The 25,428-nt window shown below is 40.8% G+C and overlaps 2 protein-coding genes across 2 annotated transcripts in view; both read left to right on the top strand.

Moving 5' to 3' along the window:
- The first annotated feature begins 712 nt into the window (after positions 1 to 712).
- On the top strand, positions 713 to 9,347 carry LOC103180026 (flavin-containing monooxygenase 5). Its single transcript, XM_007895632.2, has 9 exons — positions 713 to 896; positions 2,832 to 2,969; positions 3,570 to 3,758; positions 3,878 to 4,043; positions 4,577 to 4,719; positions 5,985 to 6,184; positions 6,693 to 7,045; positions 8,482 to 8,554; positions 8,882 to 9,347. Exons 2-9 carry the CDS (start codon positions 2,838 to 2,840, stop codon positions 9,231 to 9,233), a joined length of 1,608 nt encoding a protein of 535 aa, XP_007893823.1. The 5' UTR covers positions 713 to 896; positions 2,832 to 2,837; the 3' UTR covers positions 9,234 to 9,347.
- Positions 9,348 to 21,071: 11,724 nt separating this feature from the next.
- prrc2c (proline-rich coiled-coil 2C) overlaps positions 21,072 to 25,428 on the top strand; it is a 37,520-nt gene continuing 33,163 nt past the window's right edge. Inside the window, 1 exon segment of the mRNA XM_042335521.1 lies at positions 21,072 to 21,129. The gene's annotated coding sequence lies outside the window, so the exon portion shown is untranslated.

Here is a 25,428-nt window from a genome sequence, read left to right as displayed (position 1 = left end):
GAAGGAGGCCATTCGGCCCATCGTGCCTGTACCGGATCTTTGAAAGCTATTCAACTAGTCCCACTCCCCCTCTCTTATCCCATAGTCCTACAATATTTTCCTTTGTAAATACCTATCCAATTCCCTTTTGAAAGCTACTATTGAATCTGCTTCCACCACCCTTTCAGGCAGTGCATTCCAGATCGTAACAACTCTCTGGGTAAAAAAAATTCTCCTCATCTCACCTCTGGTTCTTTTGACCAGTATCTTAAATCTGTGTCCTCTGGTTACCGAACCACCAGCCAGAACCACAAGTTTCTCCTCAACTAGTCTAACAAAACCCCTCATAATTTTGAACACCTTTATTGAATCTCCCCTCAACCTTCTCTGCACTAAGGAGAACAATCCCAGCTGTCAGAATTGTGATTGATGCTGGTGTCAGATTACAAAGAGGAGCAGTTCTATTTGGGAGAAGTTTTACATGGGGTCGTGATTTAAAGCTGGTGTTCTTTATTTCTTAAAAGAACTTGCAATAAACTGGCTTCAAAAGTTAAGGTTGCATTTAATAATTTGCCGGATTCTGGATGCACAAAAATGCTACACAGAGTAAATCCAGACCATGTGGAATTTCTCCCACAGTAGAAAAAAACTTATTTGCTATTTAGTTCCGAGTCAAAAAGTTGTTCAATACAAAGCATCACTGAACATGACACGGAAGAGAAATAGTTGGCAAGAAAATGGGTGGGTGGGTAATCGTTGAATGTGAAAACTATGCAACTGTGCTTTTGTTCGAGACTCCTCCCTGAGTTACAAAGTTCACTTTGTAAAATGTTTGCTTTGTGAACAGCTGCTTGTAGGCTTTTGTTACAGACTGAGCGAGATCAGAGACAGAACAACAGCTCCTTCCACTTGGTGGAGTAAGTACAATCAGATTTGTTAATGCAGAAAAGACTTTCCATGTTTAAACCATAATAGGTTTCGAATCGGTACATTCTGTATTGTTAGTTAGTTGTACGCACACAAACAGAAACTTCAGTATTTGTTCAATGTAGTAATGCAAAGAATGAATCACAGTTTGATTGCAGTATAGAGAAGCGACTCATAATATCTGTGCACACAATAGTTTTGACTTTAAAAACTCAGACTGGATCCCGTGTGAAATTTGATCCGAAATCAGCCATCATCACCATAGTTACTCTCTTAATGCAGGAATGCAGATTATACATAATATAAAACCCTCATACATGCTTTCATTACATCCAGGCTTTGCTACTCATTGCTTGTCGGCCTCCTTGACTCCTCCCTCCATAGGCTGCAGATCATCCAGAACTCTGCAGTCCACGACCTCTCCTGCACTAGGCTCCGTGACCCTATCACCCCCATCCTCGCCTAACTCCACTGACTTCCCATCACACAGAGGATACAGTTCACGATGCTGGTCCTCACCCTTAAAGCCCTCCATGGTCTTGCTCTCCCCTACCTCTGCGACCTCCTAACCCCCTACCATCCTGCTCGCTTCCTCCACTCAGCGGGCTCCAGCCTGCTTCACGTCCCCCGCCTCGCTCGTTCCTCTATTGGCACGCGGGCCTTCCGCCACTCTTTCCCCACCCTCTGGAACTCCATCCCCCAATCCCTCCACCTCGACCTCTCCCTTGCCACCTTCAAGACCCCCTCAAGACCCTCCTTTTCAACCGTGTTTTCGATCTCCCTGCCTCCCCCCCTGCCCTCCACCCTCCCCGACCTCGACCCCCAGCTGGGGTCTAAAACTGTCCAGCGTCTTGGGGCGTCCTCTCGATGTGAAAGGCGCTATACAAATATAATTTTGCCGTTGTTATAATTATATAAATTAAACAAACCTTCTGTATCCGCAACAAAGATGTCCACACACATCTGTTGCAATCTCATTCTCCTACTCTTCTCTCTCTCTCTCTCTCCCTTCCCTCCCTCCCCATCATCTTAATATTTTTCCTGACCTGTTTATTCCTTTTGAAATGTTGTTATGACTATTTATGCTAAGGTATTCCACATCATAACAACTGCGTGCGTGTGTTTGTGCAAGAAAAACAATTCTAACTTTTTTAACAAAATATAATTTCTACTTTAAACAAAATAGAGTTTAAACATTAATGGTGATTACTACCTTCAGATTCCCTTCAAAAACTAAAACTGGATCCCGCATGTAACTTGATCTAACCTCTGCCACAATCACCATGGTTGACGCACATCTCTACAAACGTATCCATAACTTTTGTGAGTTTCTGACAAGTTTTGCTCTTAATCCACTTTACAGTATATTCTGTGAAGTGCTTTAAGATGTCACAATGGAATCATAAGGCGCTATACCAAATGCAAGAATTATTGTTATTTTTAATAATATACTTTGATTTTAAAATCAACATGGTAATGCAATCCTGAAGCAATGGAGAGACAGGTCAATTTTAGACCTTAAGATTTGATTGAAAATGTTTGATGCTGTTCTTAAAAGGAGAAAGGATTTTGTTATGATGTCCTGGCCAATAATACTCCATCTTCCATACCATCTAATGACAGTGTTTGTTGGAGGAAATAGCTGCTATGTTTGCCAACAAACGTTTATTAAATTTGAAGCACTTTAAGACATTTCAATGCAAAATAAGTGCCAGAAAAAAGGTTTCACTTTTTTGCTTGCAGTGTTTGCAGGGTTCTTTTCTGAATCGGGTTATTTACACTGTTTTATTTGAGGAACGTTTGCAACACACTTAGTCAATATGTTGCATTTCTCAATCAGATTGTTTACTAAGTAAGATAAAATTTAACATTTTAAAACAAAAGAAAACAAATGCCTTTCAATGCATGGCTTTATGTCTTGTTAGGTCAGCATGGTGAAACGAGTTGCCATCATTGGGGCTGGTAACAGTGGACTCACTGCTACAAAGTGCTGTTTGGATGAAGGCTTGGAACCTGTCTGCTTTGAGAGGTCCGATGATGTTGGGGGCCTATGGAATTATCAGGTGGTTTTGAGTGTTTCATTTGGAACGATTGGCGCCAAACACACTCGGCTTTGTGGTGCATGTCATTTAAGGTGTCAGCTCGGCTCAGCTGGTAGCACTCTCACCACTGAGTCAGAAGTTTGTGGGTTCAAGCCCTACATCATGACACTGAGTTCACAGTCTAGGCTGGCACTCCAAAACAGTGCTGCATTGTCAGAGGTGCCTTCCTTCGGATGAGACGTTAAACTAAGGTTCCATCCTGCTCAGGTGGACGTTGTGAAATCCCACGGCACCATTTAAAAAAAGAAGGGAGTTTTGCCGAGTGTCTTGGCCAACAACCTCTCAGATAAAATTGATCATTCACTTCATGGTTGTTTGTGGGACACTGATTGACTGCCATATTTGCCTACAGATTTCTTACAATCACTGTAAATACGTAAATCCTGTGAAGCGATTTGAGATATTCCAATGGCATCACACGTTACCATATCAAATGCAAGGATTACTTATTATAGAATGCAAATGTTAGAATATTAATTGCTGAAAATGTAGTTATGCTTTGGAAAAATATAATTCAAAACTAAAATAATTCCATGAGTTAAATTATATATTTTTTATTAGGATAAAGCAACCAATCAGAAGGCCAGCATCTACAAATCTGTGATTATCAATACCTCTAAAGAAATGATGTGCTTCAGTGATTTTCCAATCCCTGCACATTATCCAAACTACATGCATAATTCCAAGATTATAGAATACTTCCGGCTTTATGCTAAGCATTTTGATCTGCTGAAGTACATACGGTTTAAGGTAAGATTTGAAATATTCACAAGAATTTATTTTACTTTCAAGCTTTGGGTTTTAATCAGGCTCTTTTAACCAGAAGCAACTGGATCAGTAATGGTTTCACCTGTGTTCTCTTTCTGTAGCATAATGTATGCAGCATGAAGAAGCGAGCAGATTTTTCCTCCTCTGGACAGTGGGATGTTGTAACAAGAGACGGCGAGGACAACCTGGAATCAGCCATTTTTGATGCAGTTCTGGTCTGTACTGGTCACCATTCAGACCCCAATTTACCTCTGAATTGTTTCCCTGGTGAGTAGAAGAATATACCAACTGGATCACACACGGAGCAAGTTCTGCTGAGAAGTCAGGGTCAGCTACATGTGTTTGCAGCAATAAGCACAGTGTGTTAACTAAACCATTATTGAATCATTGAGATGGAATGTATTCCAGAACGTGATGTTCTCTGGAATAACTAAACTGTCATAATTTCAATGCTTTTTTCTGTTTTCATGGGAAGAAAAACCTTATGAATTTAGAAAAGTCTTTTAAATGCAGGATACAATTCATCTCAGCTTCCTGATCATTAGAATTTCCACTGATATGCAGTAATGCCTCTCTAGAAGTAGATTGTATTCCAGGACGCTACCCCATGCGAAGGGCGCTATATAAATACAAGTTGTTGTTGTTATTCTAGTGGAGTGTAACATACTTACTGGTTACCAGTAGGAGCACTCCTGTGTGTAACCAGGCTTCCTTAGTCTCTTAGGAAATACTGCAAAATAGGCAGTTTCTTTTGACCAAGTGCAATTCTTTAAAATTCTTATCTGTTTGCCTTCCATTAGGCATTGAAAAGTTCAGTGGCCAGTACATGCACAGCAAGGAATATAAGGATCCGGGAGCCTTTGAAGGAAAAAGGGTGATTGTAATTGGAATTGGAAATTCTGGAGGCGACCTTGCTGTTGAGATTAGTCGGCATGCTAAACAGGTAACTGCCAATACAAAGAAAAGTGTGTCTGAAATAGTTTTATTATATTTGTGTGAAACAAAAGTAAGTTACTTTTCAGTAAAACTTTCTCTTCCTGTCAGTTGATGCTGTTGTAGTTTGGTAGCAATAACACTACGAATGGTGAAAGGAATGACAGATTGGTGTAGAACCTATTGTAGAAAAATAGCACGGTTTAAAATGGGTTGAATACATGACTTACAGTGGCAATCCCGTTATAATACTGAGTCTGGATTCAAAAGTCACACCCCCCGTTGTAAATGAAGTATGGCTGACTTTAGAGTCATCAATGGTGTTTTCTGCACAATATGCAGGAAATGACATCCGCAGCAACCTGACAATCTAAAAGTCAGCCGGCCATATTTTAGGCGGCTAGTTAGCATCAGAAACTGGGTGTTATCCAGGGTTGGACTGCTTAGTGGTGCTCTGGCATGATCCTTTAATTTTCCAAAAGGAAATTAAAAAACGAGTTTGGGAAAACAATATTTACATGAGGGTTGGGCATTTCTTGGCTACAAACCATTGTTGAGGTTGAGATTTTTCAAATTCTTTCAAAAGGGAATTTAGATAGATATCTTAAAGAATTTAAAAGTTGCAACTCACCTGCACAAAACTCTGCAAACTCATCACCCAGCTCCACTATCTTGCTATCGATTTCAAGGTGCTCATCCTCATCTACAACTCCATCTATACCTTGGCACTTCCTTATCTTTCCGATCATTTCCTACCATACTGCTTCTCTCTCTCCCTCCGCTTGGCTAACTCGGGCTTGGCATCTCCCAATGCCACCAATTGGTGGCCAAGCCTTCAGATTCTCCACCCGTAACTTCTGGAACATCTTTAAGTTCCACATCAAATCCTACTTCTTCGAACGCATCTAATGGCCATCTCCTGCTTACCCATCTTCCTAGATGTCCAACCTTGTAAAATACTCCAAGGTCACTTAATATGAATGGCACTATATAAATGCAAGTTGTTGGTGGTCGTGTTGTTGAAAAGGGGGAACATTAAATGGAACAAGGAATGAGTAGAAGAGGGGATTAGATCAGGTGGCTTATAAGGTTGGAAAAACACCAGCACAAGCTAAATGGGTTTCTGTAAATTAGATATTCCTGCTGATATAGAATAAAAATTAATGCTGCAAACCCACTATGAAATACAAGAGTGTGTTAACATACATTGCACATGAAGAAGATTTTACAACTTAATATCATCATTCAAATCTAAGATACTTTCTTCTCTTGTAGGTATTTCTTAGTACAAGAAGAGGTTCCTGGATACTTAATCGTGTAGGACAAAATGGAATCCCTGCGGATGTGTATTTCAGCACTCGCTTCAATGTGTTAATCCAAAACATGTTACCTGTGTCTGTATTAACTTGGCTAGTGGAAAGAAAATTGAATGAACGATTTAATCATGCAAACTATGGTCTACAGCCTAAGCACAGGTCTGAAATATCTAGCAATCTGTTTTATTTCATATAATGAAACTTACAATACAATGTGCATTTGTATAATGTTTTTCACATCGCAACATCTCAAAGTGTTTTATAGCCCCGAGACTCTGGAACTCCATCCCTCAGTGCCTTTGCTTTGCCTCCTCCCTTTCCTCCTTCAAGTCCGGTCTCAAGACCTTTCTCTTCAACCGTGCCTTCAGCTCCCCTCTCGACTCTTTACCCCCTCCTCGCTCCCTCCCTTCCCTCCCCTCCTCGCTCCCTCCCTTCCCTCCCTCCCTTCCCTCCCCTCATCCTGACCATTTCCCCCCTGCTCGGGTCCCGACCCAACTGTCCAGCGCCTTGGGACATCCTCCCGACGTGAAAGGCGCTCTGTAAATGCAATGTTGTTGTTGTTATAGCGATCTAGATTTTGGTCAATCCTCACTCTGATTTCTGCAATACATGGTAGAGGTATTGTTGGATTGTAGTAATTATTTTTGTTTTGATCTTTGTCTAATAGGTACGTTAGCCAACACCCAATGGTCAATGATGATTTACCAAATCGAATTTTATCAGGGACTCTTCTGGTGAAACCCAATGTGAAGCAGTTTACTGAGACCGCTGCTATCTTTGAAGATGGAACCGTGGAGGAAGACATTGATGTGGTGATATTTGCAACGGGATACACCTTCTGCTTTCCATTTCTGGATGAGGTTGTAAAAGTTAAGAACAACCAAGTTTCGCTTTACAAGTATGTCTTTCCACCTCAGCTGGAGCAGCCGACACTAGCCTTCATTGGTTACATCCAGCCCATTGGAGCCATCATGCCAATAGCAGAACTTCAGGCACGTTGGACAACAAGAGTGTTCAAAGGTAGGAACCACAATGTTAAAAGGGAAAATGAGGAAAAGACATAGAACATAGAACAATAATAATCCTAGCATTTGATGTAGAGCCTTATCACGTCTTCAGACGTCTCAATGTGCTTCGCAGAAAACACTGTAAAGTGAATTAATTGTATATTTCTGTGGGTGGAATGTGCCAGCCAATTGCGCACAGCAGTGTCCCACAAACCACTGTGTATTGAGTGACTAAATTATTATTTTTTATTGGCCAATCGGCCAATAACCGGGTTTCTACTTACTGCTAGGTAAACAGAGGTATGTGGAGTAAGGAAACTTGCCTAAGGTTTTGCCCCGCCCAGGAATCAAACCCAAATCCTCTCGCTTGCGAGGTGAACGCTCTAACCACTAACCTATAGGACTCCACTTGAACAACCTCTATAAGCTTGAACAAATTGTTCTACTTTGTGTTGAAGCTTTCACTGTGTGAATACATTGCTTTCCATAGTGAAATCATATTAATAGAACAAAGTCTGCATTTAATGCATTGATAATAATAATCCTTGCATTGCAATCCTGGACCATGCTGGAAATGCACAGTCAGCACTTTCAATATCATTATATTATGTGTCACCCTAACTCAGTGGTAGCACTCTCGCCTCTGAGTCAGAAGGTTGTGATTTCATCAAACCCCATGTCGGGACTTGGAATCACACAGTCTAAGCTGACACTCCAATGGAGTGCTGGGGGTGTTTTGGATTGCGAAAGGTGCCGTCCTTTGGATGAGGCATTAAACCGAGGTCCCATCTGCCTGTTTAGTGTTAAAGATCCCTTGGCGCTATTCGAAAAGAGAAGGGAGTTTCTCCCTATATCCCCCAAATAAAATTGGTCAGTCACTTGGTCACACACGGCTGTTTGTGGGACACTGCTTTGTGCAACTGGCTGCTGTGTTTCACCCACAAAATACACAGTCAATCCATTTTACAGTATATCCTGTGAAGCACATTGAGATGTCTCAATGACGTGACAAGGCATTATATCAAAGGCAAAGACCTATCCCTGGCTGATTTTCTCCCTTTTCTAAGTCAGGGATAGGTGTTTTGAAACCATTTGTGGAATCTACCTCTCCCCCCAGCTAAGATCACCTAATTCAGTACAGATCAGGAATTGAACCTGGGACCTTTTCTATTCAATTCCTCACTGCCGTTACTTCCTAATGGCCTCTAAAAATCCATTGTCTTTTAGAAAATAAAAGGAGTAAACCTGATTTTCTGCCTGGAATCCCAGCGCCTAGGGACATTCTCCTGATGTGAACAACAAACAACAACAACAAAGTCACATTCATAGAGCTCCTTTCATGTCAGGAGGACGTCCCAAAGCACTGGTAAAAGATGCTATACAAATGTAATTTGTTGTTAATTTGTCGTTGGAATAATATGCTTTATTTTTTGTCTGAATCGTTTATAGGCTTAGTTAAACTACCTTCTGAGAGCACTATGATGGCAGAGATATTGGAGAAGAAAGAAGCAATGGCTAAAAGGTGAGGATTCTACACATACTGCAACTGATCAATTTGACATCCAATGTTTACAAGATCTTGATTAGAATTTATAGAAACTGGTAGATCTTTGTGGCTTTGCCCCCACTGTATCTATTGTCTTGTCCCCTCCCCCCGGCTTGGCATCATGCTGCGCCACTGTCAAGCACTCTGGGACGCTATCCTGCTTGAGGGGCGCTATATAAATGCAAGTTGCTGTTGTTGTTCTTATCTCTTCTTAAAATATCTAGTGACCAAATTAAGCGCATCACCATTAAACTTGTGTATATCTCTCTCTCTCACTTTCTCCTGTCTCTTGCTTTATGTAAGATACGTCTGTTCCTCAAGACACACTATCCAAGTGGATTATATACCCTACATGGATGAATTAGCTGAGCTGATTGGAGTGAAACCCAATGTAAAGGAGCTGCTCCTCAGTGATCCACGTCTGGCGTATGAGATTTTCTTCGGCCCATGCACTCCTTACCAATACCGTGTGACTGGGCCTGGGAAGTGGCCAGGAGCCAGAGATTCTATCCTGACCCAGTGGGACCGAATCATCAAGGCAACTAAAACGCGTGTTCTCGCTGACAGTGAGGAACAGCCCTCGCTCACAGTGCTCCAACTGTTGGCTGTCTTTGTAGTATTGGCAGCTGTTCTGTTTTTCTTTCAATTTGCTTAGGCTGAGAAGTTCCTCTCAGATCACCACTTCTTTCTATTAGTTTGAGGTGGAATTTAACATAAATGGAGACACCTGCCATAACATAACATGTAGGAGCATGAATAGGCCATTCGGCCCTTCGAGCCTGCACTGCCATTCAATCATGGCTGATCTTAATAATAATCCTTGCATTTGATATAGCGCTTTTCACGTCGGGAGGACGTCCCAAAGCGCTTCACAGAACACACTGTAAAGTGAATTGACTGTATATTTGTGGGCAAACGCGGCAGCCAATTGCGCACAGCAATGTCCCACAAACAGTCGTAGATTGAAAATGACCAAGTTATTATTGTTTTTGGTTTTGGAGGGATTATTATTAGGCATGTGGAGTAAGGAACCCTGCCCAAGGTTTCGGCCTGCCTGGAATTGAACTCAGGTCTCTCGCTTGCAAAGCGAGTGCTCTAACCACTGAGCTACAGGACTCCATGAGTCCCTTTTGCAATAAGAAATCTATCTATCTCAGTCTTGAATATGTTCAAGGACTGAGCGTCAACAGCCCTTTGGGGTAGTGAGTTCCATACATTCACCACCCTTTGAGTGAAGAAGTTCTTCCTCAACTCAGTGCGAAAGGGCTGCCTCTGATTTTAAGGTTGTGACCCCTGGTTTTAGTTTCTCCAACCAGTGGAAACAATCTCCCACTGTCTACTCTATGATGCCCTTTGATGATCTTATAGACACCTCTAATTCTTCTATATTCTAGAGAATATAGGCCCAAATTGGTCAGCCTATCCTTGTAACTCATCCCCTTCATCCCTGGTACTAACCTAGTAAATCTACGCTGTACCCCCTCCAAGGCAAGTACATCCTTCCTTAAATAAGGAGACCAAAACTGCACACAGTATTCCAGGTGTGGTCTCACCAGGGCCCTATACAGTTGCAGCAAGACTTCCCTACTCTTATACTCTAATCCTTTCATAATGAATGCTAACATACCGTTCGCCTTCCTAATTGCTGCTGCACCTGCAGACTAACTTTCTGTGATTGGTGTACAAGGACACCCAAGTCCCTCTGGACGCTAACACATTCCAATCTCTCCCCTTCTAAAAAATAACCCGCTCTACTGTTTTTGCTACCTAGGTGGATGACTTCACACTTCCCTACATTATACTTCATTTGCCACTTACCTGCCCAAATCACCTAACCTATCTATGTCGCGCTGCATTTTTTTAATGTCATCCTCTGTGTTGACACTTCCTCCTAGTTTTGTGTCATCCGCAAATTTAGATATATTAACTTCAATGTCCTCATCTAGATCGTTGATGTAGATGGTAAATAGCTGAGGCCCAAGGACTGATCCTTGTGGCACTCCACTAGTCACATCCCGCCAATCTGAAAAGGACCCGTTTATCCCTACTCTTTGTTTCCTACCCGTTAACCATTCCCCAATCCACGTTAATATGCTCCCCCAATTCCATGGGCCCTTATCTTTTGGACTAACCTTTTATGCGGCACCTTATCGAATGCCTTCTGGACGTCCAAATAGACCACATGCACTGATTCACCCTTATCTAGTTTACTCAAAATATCCTCAAACAATTTGAGATTTGTCAACCATGACTTCCCTTTTGTAAAGCCATGTTGACTTGGCCTAATTATATTGTGCTCCCATAAATACCTCACTACCACATCCTTAATCAATGATTCTAAAATTTTTCCTATCACTGATGTGAGACTAACTGGCCAATAGTTCCCCATCTTTTCCTTTCCACCTTTTTAAAATAGTGTTATGACATTTGCGATCTTCCAATCCATGGGGACTGTTCCAGAATCCAAGGAATTTTGGAAGATCAGACGTAAGGCCTCCACTATCTCATAAGCTCCCTCTTTTAAAACCGTGGGATGCAAGCCATCCGGACCAGTGGATTTGTCACTTTTTAGTGCTAACAGTTTCCCTCGCACCAATTCTCTACTCATGAAAGTTTCCCTAAGTTGCTTCCTGTCCTTATCCCCTTGGTGCATCTCTATTGTTGGCAGACTTGTGTCTTCTAGGGTGAAGACAGATGCAAAGTACCCATTTAGGGACTCTGCCATGTCCTTATCCCCCATTACAATTTCTCCCGTCTCTGACTGAAGTGAACCTACATTTACCCTCACTAGCCTATTCCTCTTAATGTATTTGTAAAAACTTTTACAATCAGACTTAATGTTCCTAGCTAGCTTACCCTCATACTCCTTTTTCTCGCTCTTAATGAGTTTTTAGTTTTTTTTTGCTGGTTTCTAAAACTCTCCCAATCTTCAGATTTGCTGCTTTTCTTGGCAGTTTTATAAGCCTTTTCTTTTAATTTGATGCTTTCCCTAACTGCTCTAGTTAGCCACGGATGAATTGCTTTCCCTGTGGTACTCTTATTCCGCAAGGGAATATGCGACCGTTGAGAATTTTGCACTACATCCTTAAATATTTGCCACTGTTGGTCTACATTTTTACCTCTTAATCTTATTCTCCAGTCTATTTTACCTAAATCTTTCCTCATACCTACAAAATTAGCCCTATTTAAATTCAGAATACTTGCCTCAGATTTAACTATATCCCTCTCTAACTTAATGCAGAATTCAATCATATTGTGATCACTCTGCCCTAGAGGATTCTTAATACCTACACTACCAACTAGCCTTGTTGCGTTACACAAAACAAGATCTCGGATGGCCTGTCCCCTAGTTGGTTCCTCGGCATGCTGCTCTAGAAAATTATCTCTCATACACTCAATGAACTCTTCTGACCAACTTTTGCTGATTTGGTTTTCCCAATCTATGTGGAGATTGAAATCACCCACTATTATCGCTTTACCTTTCCTACATGCTCAACTGATTTCTTGATTAATACCCTGTGCTATATTGTGATCACTGTTTTGGGGGTCTATAAACCACTCCCAATAATATTTTCTGCCATGTATTATTTTTATTTCCACTGTTGGAAAGAATCCATTTTGTCTCGACCTCCTTCAGATCCTTCCTCTCCACTGCTTTTATTTCATCTCTAATTAACAGGGCTACCCCCCACCTCTTTTCCCACAGTGCCTATCTTTCCTGTAAACTGAGAACCCTGGACTATTTAACTCCCACCCTAGATCTCCTTGTAACCATGTATCAGTGACGGCTACTAGATCGTACCCATATGTGTCTATCTTTGCTTTTAATTCATCAGTTTTATTCCGAATGCTTCATGTATTCAGATATAACATTTTTTTATGTTATGTACAGCTTTCTACCTTCTGTGAGTTTTCTTCAAAGACCATAGTGCCTTCACTGTCTTATTTGTCTGGTTTAGTTGTTGCTGTGGAAGAAAAGTAAAGAGCATTTGCTTGAGAAACAGACTGTCATGGTAATTGGTGACTTTAATAAATACTATTTTAGCGAATATCTATCCTTTTATTCAATTAATGTTAGTCTATTGTGTGTTAGGGCTGGGTCATTAAGCCCTAACACACAATGAAAAATGAAAATTGCCAGAATGTTATCAATGTTTCAATGATGGGCAACAGTGATTTTGAAATATTCTGATGGTTATTCATAACCACATAATTGTTGTTAATTACTACTGAATTGAAGCCCATGCAGATGTGTTTGCTTTAATCATTGTTATTGTTGTGACAATTAGGATTATTTGAATAACTTGCCATGTGTCTTTCTGAAATGTTGTACATTTTAAAATTCAAAACAAAGGCTTTCACAAGGCAAAAAACAGTGTACCTTCAATCACATAGCGTGTGAGTGTCCTTGGTACACATACAAGTTATTCAAATAATCCTAATTATCATAACAATAACAATGATCAATGCAAACACATCTACATGGGCTTCAGTCAGCAATAATTAACGGCAATTATGTGGAAATGAATAATTTTGGTACAGCGCACCACCATGTCGAAATGCTTCAACCGCAGCCTCAAGGAATTAAATAGTAATAATTCTTGTATTTGATACAGTGCCTTTTCATGTTGGGAGGACTTCTCAAAGCACCTCACAGGATTTTGCTGTAAAGTGTAGGGACTGTAGATTTGTAGGCGAACGCAGCAGCAAACTCTAGCACTGCATTGGAGTGTCAGCCTAAATTGTGATTTCCAAGCCTTGACATGTAGCATGAATCCACAAACTTCCGACTCAGGGAGGTTGAAATCCAGTCTATAAACTTTGAAACAGTAATATCAGTTTGAGCCACAAGCAAGTTGTGATGCTGTTTTTCACTACTGGAGACATAAGGTAACATTTCTGAATTAAGAAGGAAATGAGAAGAGACAAGTTGATGTGCAGCTTGTCTGTGTTTTTGGCAGGTGCCCACCTGTAGCCATTTTTGCTATAAGATAGTAATAGCTTGTGACAACTTCATCTTATGGAACTATAGCCTTATATTCGAGCTGTCAGCATCAGAATGTGTCATGATTGACATAAGTGACGGATTACAAGCCTTCAAAGCACATAGAACTGTGCTTATGTTTTAACATGCAATAAATAGGTCACATTTTAAAGCAAAATGAATAATTGTCGCACCAAAAGAGAGGCACCTGATAGACTTGGGTTAAATCGAAATGTTTTGAAACTAAACGTTTTCAGAATTAAACGGATACGATTAACTTAATTTATTGCCACTTTTCCAAAAATCCACTCAGTTCTGAGTGAAGATGTCATATCATGAAATTACAGCTTTGAAAATGATACCGTTATAGCATGAGGAGCAGGAGGGGTGTTTTTGAAAAAAAAAGCGTGTGGGCGTAGATTTTAATTCAAACCATCACCATTAGGAGATATAAAGTGTGTTGCATCCAATCCATTAGATATTAACAAAGGGAAATCCTTACATATCATTTCAATGGTTTTGGTTGAAGCTGTATTTGATATAGCGCCTTTTCATGTTGGGAGGACTTCTCAATGCACCTCACAGGATTTTGCTTTAAAGTAGGGTTATTTGTTATTTTGTTGCCTCTCAGACAATACTGTACTTATTTCTGGGTTGCAAAGTTCATCTTGCAAAATGCCAATGAGTTTGGATTTCTAAAGCTACAGATTGGAGACAGCAGTAAATTCTTGCATTCACTGAGTAAGTAGAGTCTGTTCTTACTGGGTGAAATCAATCCGAAAAAAGATTGTTCAAACTAGCTTGTGATATGTAGAGCGCATGTGTATTAATTCAATCAAAAAGTTGCAATGGAGAAGGTAATCAGCTCCTGCTATCTGCACTTCCCAACAGGAGCTATCTATTCTAATGCTAGTGTCCGACTATTACTCCTTTAATATTATTGTTCCTCAAGTATTTGGTTAGATCCCCCTTTCAAAGCTGAAAAATACATTGACTTGGCTTCAATAACGACTGGGGTAAAGCAATAACGTTTCTAACAACCTTCAGTGTAAACTTCTTGCAGGTTGCCCCATTTTTCTTCCGGAGAATTTTTGATGGGATGAAAGATGTTTTCCATCAATATCCACAAAGTCACTTGTTCAGGTGGACATTAAAGACCCCATAGCACTATTCAAAGGGATTCTCTCTTGGTGTTTTTGGTCAGCCAGATGTCTGACAACCAGAAACCCATCACCATGCTTAAGAGTATCCAAACCAAGCTGAGATTTACATGCATCCCACCTACACATGGAAATCCCAGAGACAGATTGTTGGAATGGAATGTGCACTCTCTCCCTGGAGGGACACATCCTGTTTACCTAATTCTGGAAAATATTAGGTGTAGGTTGGCAAGAGCCAAGGTTTGGGGACCTCTTGGGGTTGGAGTATTGCTGGAGTCTAACCAGCTAAAACTACATGGCTTGCCATTGATATTACTGTAGAGTCCTGTAGTTCAGTGGTTAAAGCATTCGCCTCACAAGCGAGAGACCTGGGTTTGATTCCCGGGCAGGGCGAAATGTTGGGCAAGTTTTCTTACTCCACAAGCCTCTATTTACCTTGCAGTAAATGGGAACCGGGTTGTTAGTTGATTGGCGGATCCCTTTCCCGGGGGTAATAATTCCTTCCAAAAGAAAATAATAAATTGGTCACTCAATCCACGACTGTTTGTGGGACACTGCTGTGCACAATTGGTTGCCGCGTTTCACCAACAAAATATACAGTCAACACACTTTACAATATATTCTGTAAAGTGCTTTGAGACTCTCGAAGACATGATAAGGCACTATATCAAATGCAAGGATTATTATTAGTATTACTGTCTAGCAAGGTCTCTCGTTCCTTGTCCAGCTAGGACCATCTTACCCATCAGGGCTTTGGCTTGTAGGGTTAACAGGAGCTGAGTTGACTCCCTGCCCCTAATGACTGGTCTACCCTTCCAGGAAACTGCCGATGAGCCAGGCTGCCTGTGCTGCCATCAGCAGTGTCCTGGAATACTGCGGACCCACTGGCTTTTCCTCTGTTACTTCACTGAAATATCCATTGCTCACATGTGTCCTGAACACATTGATGTGTGATCAACATATGCACCAGTAGAGGGCAGCACAGCGAAGTCCAATTTTCTCACCTGACATTGACACATACACAGTATCTTGTCTTGGGGATGAGTTCCCCTGTTCGTTATCTTAATGTTGATTCCTCAGACAAAGGTTGAAATTTTGGAGGCTTATTTTCAGCCAGGGGTGCTGAAGCCAATTGAATCCATATTGTTACCCAGCTGACATTGGTAACTCAGCAGGGATTGAACCAGGATCTTCTTGATTCAGTTCCACACTGCGGCAACTACTACAACAACAGCATCATGCATGAAGCATTCTTCTTGCAAGATAGTGTTTCGGAGTCTATTAACAGTCATCAAGATATCCCGCACACTATTTGTGTAATATAAATTGAAAATAAATGATTTTTTGTGTGGAACAATATGCTTTGTTTTTGATTTAATCATTTTGCAGCAATACGATGGCAGAGATATTCGAGAAGAAAGAAACAATGGCTAAAGGGCTGATCAATTTCTACATCCAATACTTACATGTTTTGGTTTAGAATTTATAAAAGTTAGTAGTTTGTTACTTTACCCCACATGATCTATTGTCCACTCACCTTGGAAACTAGCCCATCATGTCCAACTCTTATTTTACTCTTACTTACTGACCCACGAGTTAGAGATTTTAATTTATAATTGAGACTCTGTGAGTGTAGTTTGATGTTTTGTATGTATTTAACATTTTCATATGGTGTTTCAGTATTGTCTTAATTCCTTCCTACTCCTTTTACGGAACAAAAGAACCACAGTGTATAAACTGAGCTGGGTTTACCTTCAGCAAACAGCAATGTATAAAAAGCAGTAAGGTCTCTGGATTTGTGGGTTATGCACATAACATGTTTTCCTACAATTCAAAGATTCTGGAGCTAGGCCTCCTTCAATCTCTGTGATAGACATTCTGTCAGTTCAGCATGTGATCCTGGAGTCGAAGGTGGAGACAGAGAGTTGAGTGTCATCCACATACATGTGGAAGTTGACTCCATGTCTGAGGATTTCACCAAGAGGGCGCATGTAGATATTGAGGGGGAGAGGAGCAAGGACATAACCCTGAGGAACAAGCTGTTTGTGGAGACAAAGTGGAGATGGTGTGAAACTTAGGAACTGAACTAGCCAAGGGCAGAACCATGAAGGTTAAGGTGAGAGGAGAGGCAGTGGAGGAGGATAGAGTGGTCAACGGTGTCAAAGGCAGCAAAGAGGTCAAGGAGGAGGAAGCCCTGGTTACAGATTGACAAAATGGCATTTGTCACTTTGACCAAGGCTGGTTCTGTGGCGTGGGCAGAAAGGAAACACAATTGGAGGGGTTCGTAAAGGGAGTGGCAGGAGAGGAAGGAACGAAACTGGGAAGCAATGACCCGTTCATAGAAAATTGAGGCTTGGAGTATCATAATGTCTTGTTTGCTGCTCATTGTGCAAGAAACATGCATTATAAAGCAGCTTAATGCTGCTCTCAGTTCCTTATGAAACAGTGATTCATATCACTTTATAGGGATTTTAGCCCACTGTCCAAACAGGAAATTCTACAATCTCTGATTGTAGCCTCGGGCACTTAAGTGAAAAAACCCTTTGTTTTGTGCACTAAATGTATTTTCACTGTCTCTAGGGAGTGCCCTGACAGAACAACAAGTAGACTAAACAAAACCAATAACATGTTATTCACAACTGCTCTTAAATGGAGAATCAGAGTTGTTCTAATCTCAGTCATTGCAGATTATAAATTCATCCATTTGAGGAATGCATTAATTGATCTGTCTAAGTCAATAATGCCATGAGGTTTGTAACTCAATCGTAAAAACTTCTTTGTAATGCGTTGATATTGTAAACTGCTTAGGGGGTATTTTGAGGGATTTCTAGCTATGACAATTTCATGAGAATGTGTTACAGTCACTAATATAATCTCAGTAATCATTCCTCACACTCGTATACAAATCACTTCATTCCCTGGAACCGTCCCACTTCTCTGATCCGCTTACATCTCACTCTTCTATCTGTCCCCTTTACTCAGCTGGCTCTGGCCTCCTGCATGTCCCTCATTCCTTCTGCTCTACCATCAGCAACTGTGCCACTATACCCAAAACTATGAGCCTCTTTGCCCCAATTCCTTCACTTTGCCCCCTCCTTTATTATCTTCAGATCACATCTGAAGTTCACATCTGTGTAGTTGTGATCAGAAATAGATGCTCCTGCTTGTTAGCTGGTGTCAACCTGATCTATGGAATGATAATCTTGATGATGAATTGGTTATTTTGTTCATCGGGTGAAGGTTGCTTATGCTTGCCAGTCAGTATCGAAATTACTTTTAGAACTACAAGCGAGAGGACCTATATCCTATGTAAGTTTCCATACTCCTCACACCTCTGTTTACCAAGCACCAAGTAGGAACCTGGTTGTTAGTCGATTGGTGGATCACTTTTCCGGGGGTAATAATCCCTTAAAAATAAACATTAAAAATAAATTGATCACTCAATCCACGATTGTTTGTGGGACACTGCTGTGCGTAATTGTCTGCCACGATTTGCCCACAAAAGTATTAAGTCAGTTCACTTTACAGTATATTCTGTGAAACGCTTTGAGACATCTCAAAAATGTGATAAGGTGCTATATCAAATGCAAGGATTATTATTGTTAATTAAATTGAGCTGAATTGTAGAATTTATATCTAAGCAAGGTACAGGGTAATCTGTATAATAACTCTTGATAAAATGTTGTAGGAAAATGTCAGTATTTTGTGCCTTGGAGATTTAAATTGGTTCAGAAGAAAGAAGTGAGTTTATCACAGCTGCAGCTCTCTTGTTAATTGTTGATGTTAAGGTCCTGCATTGTTTTAAACAGAATCAGCACACAAGGACAGTCCCTGCCTGCTTAAACACTATCAGGTGGGTGAGAACGTGCAGATTCACACGGATCATCTTTGTGTGTGAAAAAAAGCACAATGATAAAAGAGATATAGCTAATCTATTCTTTGTTCACTCTGAGTTGATCATCCCAGGTGTTCAGTTCGAGTTAGTGAGAGAGCAACTGTGTTTTCCACTCCTCCAGGAAGGCAGAACATCTATCTGAGGTTCTGTGACTCAAGTCGCTCAACCTCGACTGTTCCAGGTTCCAACAACTCCAACAACATCAGAGAAAAGTAAAGGAGAAGACCAGACCCCAATGCAACACAACTGCAAGAGATTGAATAGCCGCTATGATCAGCGTTCCAGAGACAAGAGAAACAAGAAGCAGGATAAGGGAGAGATGTTTGCGCTACTGCTTATGAACTTTGATATTGTCATTACAGTGACATGCTATACGTGAGCATAACAGGCAATATTGTCTGTCGAAACCCTGTCTACTGTAACTATGCTTATTGAACCAATGCAAAAGTATTGTCTTTCTGCTTTATTAAGTAAATGGTCCTCTCGCTTGTGAGGTGAGTGTTCTAACCATTAAGCTACAGGATTCCACAATGAGTATTTATAAGCATTTAGAGCAGCCATTTTGCCCATGCCAATGTACCACTGACCTTATGAAATTGAGCAATGTTATCTATGAATATGAAACAGACAATATTTATTTGCTATCAGTTTCATAGTAAGTTTGAGTAAAGCTCACACACTATAAATGTCTGGGCATTTTGTTCCAACATGTAATCCAAACTAATAATCTGACCTTTTCTGTGACATCTCTGGAATTGTAATATTTTTTTCAATATCTACACACCAGCTGTCCTTAATCACCTAATCTGCACCACCTATTTTGCACTAAGCCACACATTATAGGAATAAAAATAAGTCCTTGTATGAGATATAGCATCTTTTCACAACAAAACATCTTATCACTTCACATATTAAGCATTGTTGTAGATGAACATGGCAGTCAATTTGTACACTGTAATGTCCCACAAACAGCTAGGAGATGAAGAACTGGAGGACGCCAGAAATGCTCCCTTATATTTTGTAACTGATGTTGGACAAGAAACCTTGGCATGGTACATCATAAAAAAAACTTGCATTTGTACTGCCTTAAATATCAAAACATCTCGAAGGTGCTTTACAGTAATTGTTAGAGGTATTACAGTAACTGTTTTTGTGAAGGAAAAAATAGTTAAATGTTTTCAGGGGAAAAGGGGAACAGAAGACAAACTCCTTGTCATTTGATATAGTACCTTGCATTTCACAAGGACATCTCAAAATGCTTCACTGGATATTCTGTCCTTTGGATGAGATGTTAAACTGAAGTCCTATCTGTCTGTTCAGATGGATGTAAAAGATCCCATAGCACTATCGAATTTAAAGCAATTCGTCTCTCACTCCAAGGCTGTTTGAAAGACTACTGTGTGCAACTGGGTGCTGGATTTCGCTCACAAAATACAGAGTCAATAATCCACTTTATAGTATATCTTGTGAAGCACTTTGAGACGTCTTGACGATATGAAAGGAGCTGTATTAAATGCAAGGATTATTATTAATACTGCAATATGTAATGACTGTGTTTTGTAGGTTAATCCAGCAATTAATTTGCTCCCAGTAAAGTTACAGAGAGAGCCATAAAGTGAATAACCAATTTTACTTGGGAGTATTGTTGGCTGGATCATGGAAAGAAACACGCTTCTCTTTACGAATAATGCCATGGGATCTTTAACATCCGCAAGAACAGGCAGACAGGTCCATGGATGTCTCATTCGAAGGTGCATCTCCAACAATAATAATAATAATCCTTGCATTTGATATAGCGCTTTTCACGCCTTCTAGACGTCTCAAAGCGCTTCACAGAATATACTGTAAAGTGAATTGACCGTATATTTGTGAGCGAACGCGGCAGCCAATTGCGCACAGCAGTGTCCCGCAAACAGTCGTAGATTGAAAATGACCAATTTATTATTGTTTTTTGTTTTGGAGGGATTATTATTAAGCGTGTGGAGTAAGGAAACTTGCCCAAGGTTTCGCCCTGCTTGGAATTAAACTCGGGTCTCTCGCTTGCAAACAATGCACCACAACGCATATTGTGGATATAGTTCACAGGTAGTTTGGGACATATGTGCATGCGGCCGCCAGGATCGTGGAAGGTGAACTAGATGGACCTTGGTCTGTTTTCGTCGAGCATTTCTTATGTTAATGCAGTTTAGATCGGAGTATATTACGTTATATGGCGTATGATGCAAATTATAATGAAACGTATGATCAAGAGAGAGGAGTCAGGAACTCTCTTTTGTCCCCTTTCACTGTCGAGGCTTCCATGCCCACTTCCTAGGTGTCATGCGACTGCCAGAGGCTGTTACCCTGACCTCAGGTGTGATGTGCACTGCTCACAGGGAGCGTTTGACGGACAGGTCGGCGCGGGTGCGGGCGCATGCGCGGCTCCCGGATAGCCTTTGATGGACAGGTCGGCGCGGTGACGTCAGCGACGTTCACGCCTGGCCGTCGGCCATCTTTGGCTGCAAAGCGGCGGGTGAGTGGAGTGAGTGAGTGAACGCCGGTCAGTCTCCGACACCCCCCCCCCCCTCGCCCGCCCCCCCTCTTTATCCCTCCCCCCCCCCCACACCCTTCACGTCTCGGTCGAACTCTTCCCTCCTCCCCCCCACCGCTCACTCTCACGGGCACGAGAAAGCAGGCCGCACGCGGGACACTTTGCGCGCAGGAAGAGGCCGAGGTAGGGGCTGAAAGGCGGGCGGACAGGGCCACAGCCTGAGGCCCGGGCCGACACGAGCCTTCCTTCCAACTCCCCCAACCCCCCCCGCCAACCCGCCGCCGCCGCTTTCCCTTCTTTCTTCTCGCTTCCAGCGCACACGAGCCCCGGGGACCCCTTCCCCCGCCTGCGCTCTCTTTTGTCTCCGTTCGAGGTAGAAAAGATGGAGCCGCGTCGGTCGGTTTGCGGGAGGCGCCGCCGCCGGTTTGACGCACTGCAGCTTTGTCTCCTCCTCTGTTTTCCCCCCTCTCACCCCCACCACCACCACCATCATCATCATCATCATCGTCTTACCCGGTTCGGCTTTAAACTTTACAGCGAGGCCTGGTTTCGTTCCTCACTTTATTTATATTTATATATATGTATATATTTATATATATATATATATTTATAATATCTATCTCTGTATCTCTATATACGTGTATGTTTATCCATGCAGCGCGGTGTCACCGACCGATAATTTAGATCGTATAAAAGTTGGAGGGGGCGGGAGAGGAAGATAATTATATTTTCGCATTGCAGCGGTGGAGAAAGAGTTTTGAGATTGGTTTTAATATGTTTTTTTTTCTTTTGAAAAACCCGATTACCCGCAGTGAAGGTTTGATGGTTTTTTGTTGTTGTTGGGGTGTGTGTGTGTGTGTGGGGGGGATGTGATGTATGTTTAAAAAGAAGCCTTTGTCTTAGAAGAGGAAGAGGGTTGTTTCAGCGGCTGATGTACTGGGGGAAGAAACGTGACTGTCGAGGCCTTCTCGACAGGATGTGCCTCGAAATGTGTATTTTCACGAGTGCAGTTGTTTTAAACCTTTTTTTTAAAAAAAAGAGAAAATGAACACTGACTTGTGCATGTCCAAAAGGCCGTATAGTGGCGGAACAAACGTGGAGCACTTGGTGACCAGATTAAATTGGATCTGGCCTAAACAATGGTTTGGATTGAAGGCCTTGTTTTTTTATGTATATTCTTTTCCAGATAATGTTAAATTGTGCTTGTATATTTGTACGGTACTTAAAACAGTAGCAACCTAAATGCACTATGCGAAAGGGGTTATGAATAATGTACTCTTTACTATTAATTTTGGAAAACAATAGGCAAAAATTTACTCCATCCTTAGCATTAAGTTCTGTTTCCTTGAAGTGTTTTATTGGATAGATCCAGTAAATATTTCTTAACCCTTTACAGCCCATTTGTTTTCTGTGCAGTATTGTATATCTTGCCATGTTTAGATGCATAATAACAAGTCAGACATGAAGCTTCTTTGACTCAAAGTGGGTAAGTCCAGTGAGGCATAACAGGCTGAGAATGGGCTGTTAGTTTCTCAGTTTGAGTTATAGTAAGCCCACTATAGTTAGCCTCCGTGCTGATTTAAGAGAAAAATACTTTGTGCTTTGAACTGCTATTCATTGACAGTGACTTTGCTGGTAATGGCATGGTGCAGAAGACTGATTGGACATGCCTGTGATTCGCATCACATTTCGGTGGGATATTGATGCTCTTGTTTAAACCCACATATGAATAATAGTTACTTGAGGGCTGAGGTACTGTGGGCTGCTGATACTTGTAAAAGCCCTCTGAGATGCTACCCTGCGTGGAGGGTGCTATATAAGTGCAAGTTGTTAAAACTGCACCTTGACGTGTAAAAAATGATTTAATGCTTTTTTAAAAAATGTTTCCTCTTAAGATTAAATTCCTTGTTTTTGCTTTTTAATGTTAAATGTCTTATTCTGTACTTTTTACTGTAATCTAGTCCTCTTAAAATTAAATCTTCTTAAAATTATTAGCCTTCCACTGGTAACATATATTTATTTTCCACGGGCAGGGGGAAACAAATCTATAAATCCATGAGATCTGTTTTAATGTTTTTTTCAGAGATGATACTTAACTATAACCAGTGCCTTGGGACGTCCTCCCGACGTGAAAGGTGCTATACAAATGTAATTTTGTTGTTTTTGATGTTGTTAAAGCCATTCTAAAATTACTTTTGGGGTATCCATTATAATGGACAATTAGAGAGATTTATTCTGAGTTACCAGGCTAAAACTAGCACGTAAGATGAAACTAGTCAAATGTAAATTGTTTCAAGGGAAGATAATCCTAAATGGGAAACTGATTCTATCTTAAACAAATATCACGGTCTCAATAACAACTTGCATTAATATAGTGTCCTTTATGCAGGATAGAGGCTTGGAGTGATTGAAGTTAAAATATCTCTTAAGGATAGTTGGTAAGAATTTGGTGGCTGGCAAATCTTAAAAATTACTATTGCACAAATAGGCAGTTTGTAAGAAGATCCCTTTACATGAGTGTGTTCAACTGGGCCCTTGCAGGGAGGAATGATATGTTGGTGTAGTGAATTCACAAAATATTTGACCATTCAATCACAATAATGCTATTACTGATTTGTTGCTATAGATACTTCTCAGTTCAGTTCTTTCTTATTTTGGGATGTTCCCCCCCAAAAATGCTATAGGAGTTTGGAGCAAGCAATTCACAATTGCTGGATCAATGTCTAATCGATTTAAAAAAAAATCAAGCAGAACAATTGTGGCTCTTTTTGTATTATACAGATAACTAGGGTAAAGGCTTTCTACTAGCTTTATAAGACAAAATATATGTTCATTATATCTAGATTTTCAGATTAGGATAATTCTATGACTAGCAATGGGAGATCCTGCTCGCACTTAAATTAGCGAGTTTTGAAGCCTACTGAAGAATATTTTTTTATATATAGCTAACCTTTAAAGACCTTGTTGTCTTGCTGCTTTAAAGGATTAGAGTTTCAGCAATGTTCTGAAGCTTTATTGTTTTGTTCTGTTGAGATTTGAAGTTGGAAATTCCTGTTGCAATTTTGCATGGCATGATCCAAAATTTTGAATGCTAATATATAGGACTACATTTGCAGTGAAATGCAGAGATAAGATTATTTTATCAAATTTCTTCTGCACTTTACATGCCAGTTGGGTAACCTAGCAATAACAGCAGAATTATGTTTACCTGTACACAAACCTGTACCCAACATAACACTTCCCCATCTAGTATGGAAAACTGGAGTGAAATAATTAAAAAAATGTAATTTGATAGATTTGTTGGCTGGAGAAACCATAAAGGAGAAAAGAAGCACAATATCTAATTTTGTTCCCCCCAAAAAATTATGTAATGATGGGTCAGAAGAAACTTGGCACAATGCTGAAATTTAGTTGGTGCTATAAAAAGTGTAACAGAGAAACTGCACCATTTCTGGAATTCCAGCAAAGGTAGAGCAAGTGGGTACCCGGATTGTAGGACATACCACAAAGAAGCAACAGTTGTAAGTGTTGTGCAGTGTTCCATACTTCATTTGGGTGGCTGCAGTCGTGGTTTACCATAAAATCTGAGCTGTGCAGCAGATTTGTAAGATCCTTTCCAAGAGTGACCTAAAACAGCTGTAAATTTCCTTGAAAAGTAAACTGCATATGGCTTCAGGGCCTTGACAATCCAAGTGGTAAACTAATAAAACATGGATCTTGTTCAAGTGATGGAAAGGTCTAGCAATAAAGGGGAATTTTCTGGCTGACCATGAAGGTGGAGATGCTTTTGTTACGCTAACTATAGCGGAATATGAACTAAGTGGCTAATAGAAGATGATGATGAAAATGCAGAATTTGAAATGGAGGCTTGAAAACCTAAATGACAGAAAAAGCACAATATTTGTTGCTGGGTGCAAAAGGTGAAATGTCTAAATAGCAAAATATCTCAATAGAACTGAGTGGCAGCTAATGATCCATTCTACTCTTAAAATCCATTTACTCCTAATACCTCAATGGGTAAATGTAATCCATAGTGTGGTATTGAGCCATACAGATGAGGAAGGCCCCAGGTTCAAATTCTTGGCTTGTGCTCTTTAACTGATCTCAGTGGAAGCAGCAGTGAGATCCCAGTAACCCTTGCTGGAACATGCATTTGTTTATTTTCACTGAGGGCAGAACTGACTCAGATATGGTGGTCACATATCTTTGTAAGATCAAGCATGAAGAATGGCTATGTGCTAGAACAATGAGGGTTGATGTAATGGAAGATGGTAAATTTGT

This window comes from Callorhinchus milii, unplaced genomic scaffold (genome assembly GCF_018977255.1).
Source record: "Callorhinchus milii isolate IMCB2004 unplaced genomic scaffold, IMCB_Cmil_1.0 Scaffold5, whole genome shotgun sequence".
Taxonomy (NCBI): Eukaryota; Metazoa; Chordata; class Chondrichthyes; order Chimaeriformes; family Callorhinchidae; genus Callorhinchus; species Callorhinchus milii.
This window is presented reverse-complemented; position numbering and strand designations above follow the sequence as displayed.